The sequence below is a fragment of the Leptinotarsa decemlineata genome, unplaced genomic scaffold (assembly GCF_025532065.1).
Source record: "Leptinotarsa decemlineata unplaced genomic scaffold, Ldec_3_MD MMD2_tig00005002_RagTag_RagTag, whole genome shotgun sequence".
In the NCBI taxonomy this organism is placed as follows: domain Eukaryota; kingdom Metazoa; phylum Arthropoda; class Insecta; order Coleoptera; family Chrysomelidae; genus Leptinotarsa; species Leptinotarsa decemlineata.
The window spans coordinates 1,491,645-1,498,848 of record NW_027412614.1 but is presented as its reverse complement, the minus strand read 5'-3'; the positions used below and the strand labels follow the sequence as shown (position 1 = coordinate 1,498,848).

General features: G+C 34.1%; 1 protein-coding gene across 1 annotated transcript; it reads left to right on the top strand.

Moving 5' to 3' along the window:
• Window positions 1-5,523: 5,523 nt before the first annotated feature.
• LOC141484219 (uncharacterized) lies at window positions 5,524-6,672 on the top strand. The gene is made up of 2 exons (XM_074179301.1): window positions 5,524-6,322; window positions 6,380-6,672. Exons 1-2 carry the CDS (start codon window positions 6,154-6,156, stop codon window positions 6,598-6,600), a joined length of 390 nt encoding a protein of 129 aa, XP_074035402.1. The 5' UTR covers window positions 5,524-6,153; the 3' UTR covers window positions 6,601-6,672.
• The last annotated feature ends 532 nt before the right edge of the window (window positions 6,673-7,204 follow it).

Genomic DNA, 7,204 nt, shown 5'->3' with positions numbered 1-7,204 from the left:
ATATCCTGAACGTTTATTATTATTTACATGTCTCTTTTCAGTTCATGTTTTAACCTACTTTTAATGATTTTACTTTTGTGATTTCATGTATATGTTATTTATATTTCGCACAAGGCTTTGTCAATAAGAATTTATTCTTCAGACAATAAAGTATATTAAAAATAAAAAAAAATAAAAAATATAACGCACCCCAAAACGATCTAGAGCTGATAAAGTCGAATACTTTATTGTGAATGGTAATCTCAGCAATATAGCTATAATTTCCGGAATAGAAATTTCAAAATTCAATTCAAATACATGTCATGAAAAAATGAGGCAGTCAACCATTTTCTCCTTATCTTCACCACGTTAATCAATCAAAATTGAAAACATCAATATTACAAATACATAATGTTTAGGTAATTTTCATTTCTTTAAAGTATTCATCTCTTCTCGACATATTGACAGGAAATTGTTGGGCAATGAAGTGAAACAATCACATCATTAAATAGAAAGTAATTGTTCTTGATGAGCATCCAGCCACGCTCCTTCTTGAATATGTATAAATGCAGGATATTCCAGAGTACATTCATTATCGATCAGTGCGGCAGTCAGTCAATAACTCATTCGAGACCAGTAGCAGTGGAATCACAATGGATATTGATAAATTCAGACACGAACCTTTTCCAAAGTTTCTAGAAGAGATAGTGAATTGCGGAACTCAATCTTTACGGCAAATGATGTCCTCAGACAAACCAGTACATGGAATCGGGTATCAAGAAATTCGAAAAGTAATCTTGCTAGTGCTCAGGTCACATTTTGAAACAGAGATAGATCAGAGGAGTTTGCGAGCATCAACGAAAATTCTGGAGAACTGTATTCAGGAAGCCGTTTCATGTAGTAACAAATGGCGCACACTGTTGAACACTACCAGAAATGCTGACTACAAAATGGAGTATGAGGGTACTAAGGCAGCTGTTGGAAAATTGCTGAAGGTTTACACCAAAATGAGAAAAGCTATGAAGTGATTGTTTATTGCGTTTTTATTTACTAGTTCTATTTCATTAAATGTTCCAATTTCATCCAATGCTTACAGTTATTTTGTTCTGGATCAGAAAATATATCTTAATTTTTTCTCCCTGTTTATGTTTTTTCTTCCTGTAGAACAATCCAAGAATTTCATGAATATTCAAAAGTGAATTGAGTACAAATTTTCACGATATGTAGATAATTTTGCCCTCACATGAAACAGACTTGTGAAAAACAGTTCATCGAATTTTACAATGTCTAGATTTTGAATATCAAATGATTGATGAATGGAATTGAAAACTTCAATGTTTTTTATCACTTTCATTTGTAAGTAACTTTACTGCAGTTCAGTTCTATACGGATATTAATAACAAATGAAAATGGTGAAAATCTTAGGAAATTTCATATCAGATTTTACCAAGATGATCTACCACGTAGTAACGGCTCCATCCATGAATTTATTTACTGAATGAATTATGAATATGAAATATTTCCTTTTGTTGAATCGGTTTCGTGATATAGAAATCGAAACTTATTTCATTAAATGTCTATTCTATGGAGTTGGCAGAATTTCTTTCATAACATTTCAATATTCAACCAATTCATACCCGGACACGAATGAAATTATTGATTTTATTATGAAATGAGGAACCCAATGAACGAAAAATGTGTAGATGATCTCTCAGTTTTTAAGAACTGCATGTTCTCAGGAAAACAAGCCGATTTAGTTGAAATCGAGAATTACGAAAAGCTGCAAAACATGTCATTTCCTCGCATATGGAGTAGAAAAAAGACCGAAGGGATTTGTCAGCCTAGTGCAAACTTTCATGAGAATCTCTTCGTATAACTATTTCAGAAAATTCCGAAGGGGAACGCTGATAATATTACCGAGGCAAGTTTCATATAGCACAATATGGGGATTCTATGGCGGCTTTCAGTAAATTGATGATTTTGTATGGTTAAATGAGAGATGCTGAGTTATATATCAGAAATTCCGATTCCGTAGTTATCAGATCACGAGTATTATTATGTTTCAAGTTCACCATGTTGATAAATGGAAATTGATGCAGCGGTTGTATCATTTGCAGCGTTATATTCCGATGAATCATCATAAACCACAGAATCGAAAAAAAGCATCTCAGTATACCCAAATTTGTTCAAAGTCGAAAAATTGAGCAAGTAATCTGAGTTGGGTGATTGAAAATCATCATGCAGAATATTGAAGTTGAATTTCAAACTATACAACAGATTCAACGATGTCCAACAGGGAGTCTGGATAACTCCTTGTGAATATAACGCACCCCCAAAACGATCTATGGCTGATAAAGTCGAATACTTTATTGTGAATGATAATCTCAGCAATATAGCTGTAATTTCTGGAATAGAAATTTCAAAATTCAATTCAAATACATGTCATGAAAAAATGAGGCAGTCAACCATTTTCTCCTTATCTTCACCACGTTAATCAATCAAAATTGAAAACATCAATATTACAAATACATAATGCTTAGGTAATTTTCATTTTTTTAAAGTATTCATCTCTTCTCGACATATTGACAGGAAATTGTTGGGCAATGAAGTGAAACAATCACATCATTAAATAGAAAGTAATTGTTCTTGATGAGCATCCAGCCACGCCCCTTCTTGAATATGTATAAATGCAGGATATTCCAGAGTACATTCATTATCGATCAGTGCGGCATTCAGTCAATAACTCATTCGAGACCAGTAGCAGTGGAATCACAATGGATATTGATAAATTCAGACACGAACCTTTTCCAAAGTTTCTAGAAGAGATAGTGAATTGCGGAACTCAATCTTTACGGCAAATGATATCCTCAGACAATCCAGTACATGGAATCGAGTATCAAGAAATTCGAAAAGTAATCTTGCTAGTGCTCAGGTCACATTTTGAAACAGAGATAGATCAGACGAGTCTTGATGATTCCTCTTTTTGTCGATTGATGGTGGTTGGATTCGTTGTTCAGATACTGTCCCGTATGAGTGGGTTTTCGGTATACAGATGTTTCCCACTTAGTGTCGGTCCTCTTCACCAAAACGTCTAAGAATGGCAATTCATTGTGGATTTCCTTCTACAATGTGAAAGTGATGGAAGGTCTCACGCTGTTGATGTGTTTCAGGAAGGCGTCTAGTTCAGTATTCCCATGGTTCCCTATTATGAAGGTGTCGTCAACATATCTCAACCAGACTCGAGGATTCTTGTGGGCTTCTTCAATGGCCAGAGTTTCAAACCACTCCATATATATGTTGGCTATGACTGGTGAAAGTGGCGATCCCATTGGCAGTCCCTCATCTTGTGTAAAGAATTCGTCCTTCAGTTGGAAATAACAGTTTCGTACACACAATCCTAGTAATTCCATAATTACTTCTATAGGTAGATTAATTCTCTCTTTCAGGTTCCCGTCTTCGGATAGCTTTCTCTGTATGATTTGGAGTGCTTGTTCGACCGGAACGTTGGTGTAAAGGCTTTCCACGTCGAAACTAATTAGTTGATCTTCCTGTGTAATATTCCTGTGAAATATTAAATGGTGTTATGAATTTTGTATCGTGTACTACTTTTGAATCTTTTTTTAGACATGAAATTGATGGTTTCGCTATTTTTGCAAAATCTTTGATAAATTTTCTGTAGTATCCTACAAGTCCTAAGAAACTTTTAATTTCTCTATGTGTTTTTGGGATTGGAAATTTTTTATTAGCTTCAATCTTATCAGAGTTTGGTTTTACTCCGTCTGGCGTTATTACATGTCCTAAATAACTGGTTTCTTTTCACAAAAATTCTGATTTGTCTAATTGGATTTTAAAATTGGCTTGTCTTAGACTCTTAAATACGTTTTGTAGGCGATCTAAATGTTTTTGTAAAGATGTACTGAAACTAACTATGTCGTCTAAATATACTGAGCATGTTTCATTTTGTAAACCTCGTAATATATTGTCCATTACTCGTTGAAAGATACTGGGGACATTCTTCAATCCAAAAGGCATTCTTTTATATTCGTAATGTCCGTTTTCCGTTGAAAAAGCAGTTTTTTGTATGTCATCAAGGTGCATTTCTATTTGGTGAAAACCTTTTGCTAAATCTAGTGTGGTAAAATAATGACTTTGCCCTAATTTGTCGAGAATAACGTTAATGTTTGGTAAAGGGTATTTATCATCTATGTTCGTTCATTGAGTTTACGGTAATCTATTAATAATTTCCATTTTTTTGTCTGAATTTTCTGGAACTATCCAAATAGGGCTTGAAAAGGGTTGATGGTTGAATTATACCTTGTAACATTTTTCAAATTTGAGTTTTAACTTCTTGTCTATGAATTTCAGGGTATTTATAAGTTTTTGTATAAATTGGAGTTTCATCTGTTAAATTTATTTTATGTCGGATTTCATTTGTGAAGGTTAGAGGTAATTTATCATTATAGAAAATATCTCGTTATTTGTAACATAAGTTTTTCATTGCTCGTTTTTCTTCTAAATTACAATGTTCGAGGCTTAAACTTTTTAAATTTGCTTATTGAATGTTATCTTTGAATTTGTCTAATTCTTCATTAGTTTCCATTTTTTCGATGAAATTTCCTTCTATTGTGTTTAATAATTCGATTTCGAATGGTTCTTTTATAGATATCTCGATTGGAAGAGTTTGTGCGTTGGTAATAGTAGTATATGCAAAATGATTTTTTATGTTAACAAGTGCTTGAGGAGATTCGACTAAATCATTATATTTCTGATATTTCAAAAATTCTAAACCTTTTTCTTTGTTTACGGGTATTTTTACTATTTTAGTTGTTCTGTGTGGAACAATAATTAAATGGTTTTTCATTTGAGGGCTTTTCTTCAAATTTGAAAATTCTTCTGTTTCATATACAATAGATATTTTAGCTAAGGGTGTTACGATTTGTTTTTTCTCAAGATTAACAGAGGCTTTAATTTGTTCGAAGGATAAAATCTGGGTTTTCTGAATTTTCAGCGGTATGAGAATATGATGGGTTTTCGTTGATACAGGGTGTCCCTGGACTTCCTCTTTTCCTCTCGGGAATGTATAGATGGGGTCAAAATATCACCAGTACTTCATATAACTTTTTTTCCTAAAAGTCTTCGTAACCAAGTTACGGGCCCTCGAAGTTACAAAATGAAAAATGTTTTTCTTTGATAACTTTTCAAGTGAATATTCAAAATCATCCAAATTTTGGTATTTGACTAAACAAATGAATTCCGTCGATGAGCTTTCATGCAGGAGTCAGTTGTTTTGCTACAAAGTCAGGAACGGACTACCCCCGATGGTCCACACCCCAAAACTTTAAAATGACAGATATTTTTCAATATTTTTCAACAAAATAAGGTTACTTGGACAATTTTATGAATAAAAGTACTCGTGTGGAAAGTCGATCGGAGCAACGAGAGTCTTGATAAAAATGTAGTTCTACTCGACGACATCAAACCCGCTCGTCCACCATTATTTGAAATGAATAATTATCAAAGCAGAAATAATAATGATAACATTAATTCAACAACATTTATAGCAGGAATAATACAAAGTATGCTAAAATGAAGTCGTAAACAAAAAGTACAGTACCTATATGGAAGTTTAAGTCACAATTGTGATAGCAGATATTTTTTCAAAAGAAATATCAAGTTCTGTAGATTCGTGGTGTTTTTAAACTAACAAGCTACTCTACTATGAAATATCGAATTCATTCCATATTTTGTATATACATAATACGTGTGGAATAATCACGTTTCGTGTTGATCAGTTATCTGAATCTCATGAAATTCAACATTCGAATGTTTCAAATTCTTCTTCACAGCTAAACTGTTGAGGAGTTTCACTGATAATTATAATTTTATGGGAGAAATTCTTCAACACGAATCTAAATTTAGCTGAAAAAACGCACATCGGAAAAAATATTTACTATACTAATAAAAAGCAAACGAATGAACTACAAAAACGGCTGCACATGATCAGGTGAAAAATATCCAGGGAATAATTATGTTCCATTTCTTTCACAGATGTTTTAGAAAGTTTTGATAAAAAATGAGAAACTGGAATGCGATTTTGTTTTGTTGAGTGGTGCGTTGTCATATGACTATCATTGTATTGTCAATATTCTATAGGATATTTTGAATTTTTTTGATATGGCCGAACAGTTTACATTCAATGAATATGCAGATATGCATGTATTTTATGGACGAGCATTTTGTAATGCTGCAGAAGCTCGTCGTCTGTATTCTGAGCATTTTCCCAATCGAACGGTACCGTCAAGAGAAACATTCGAGCGTGTCGATCGCAGCTTGAGGGAGACAGGTATGTAATACTTGATAATTAATTTGAGCACGTTGTTTTATTTCGATATTATTGTAGGTACAGTTTTGCCAAAACGAGGTGGTGAGGGCGCTCCTAGGACTGTACGTACCGTTGTATTGAAGGAAAATATTTTGGAAGCCGTCGCTGATGATCCTTCAATGAGCATCAGAAATCTATCAGAACAGTTCCATACATCCAAGTCCACTATTCATAGAATAATTAGGGAACAACTGCTCCACCCATTTCACTTCCAGAAGGTACATGCCATGACACCTTAAGATTTTCCAGCACGACTGGAATATGCCAATTGGTTCATGGATAGGCAAAGAGAGCATATGACTTTTATTAATCGAGTTTTATTCACTGATGAAGCAGGTTTCAGTAGAGATGGAGTTATCAACACTCATAATCTCCATATATTGGCCGAAGAAAATCCCCATGGGATATTGCAAACCAAACACCAACGGAAATTCAACGTGAATGTTTGGGCTGGTATCATAGGAAACCATCTTATAGGACCATTCGTTCTACAGGACCGATTGAATGGAGAACGTTATTTGGAGTTCATTCAGAACGATTCGAATGGACTTTTGGAACATGTTCCATTGCAAACCCGAAGAGATATGTGGTTTATGCATGATGGCGCTCCTCCTCATTTTAGTTTGATTGTGCGTGACCATCTGAACCATATTTTCCACAATAGATGGATTGGTAGAGATGGGCCATATTCATGGCCATCGCGGTCTCCGGATTTAAATCCATTGGATTTCTTTCTGTGGGGGCATCTAAAAAGCCTTGTTTACGCTACACCTATTCACACAAGAGATGCATTGTTCAATAGAATAACATTACATTGTGAAGCCATACGAAACGACCCTGGAA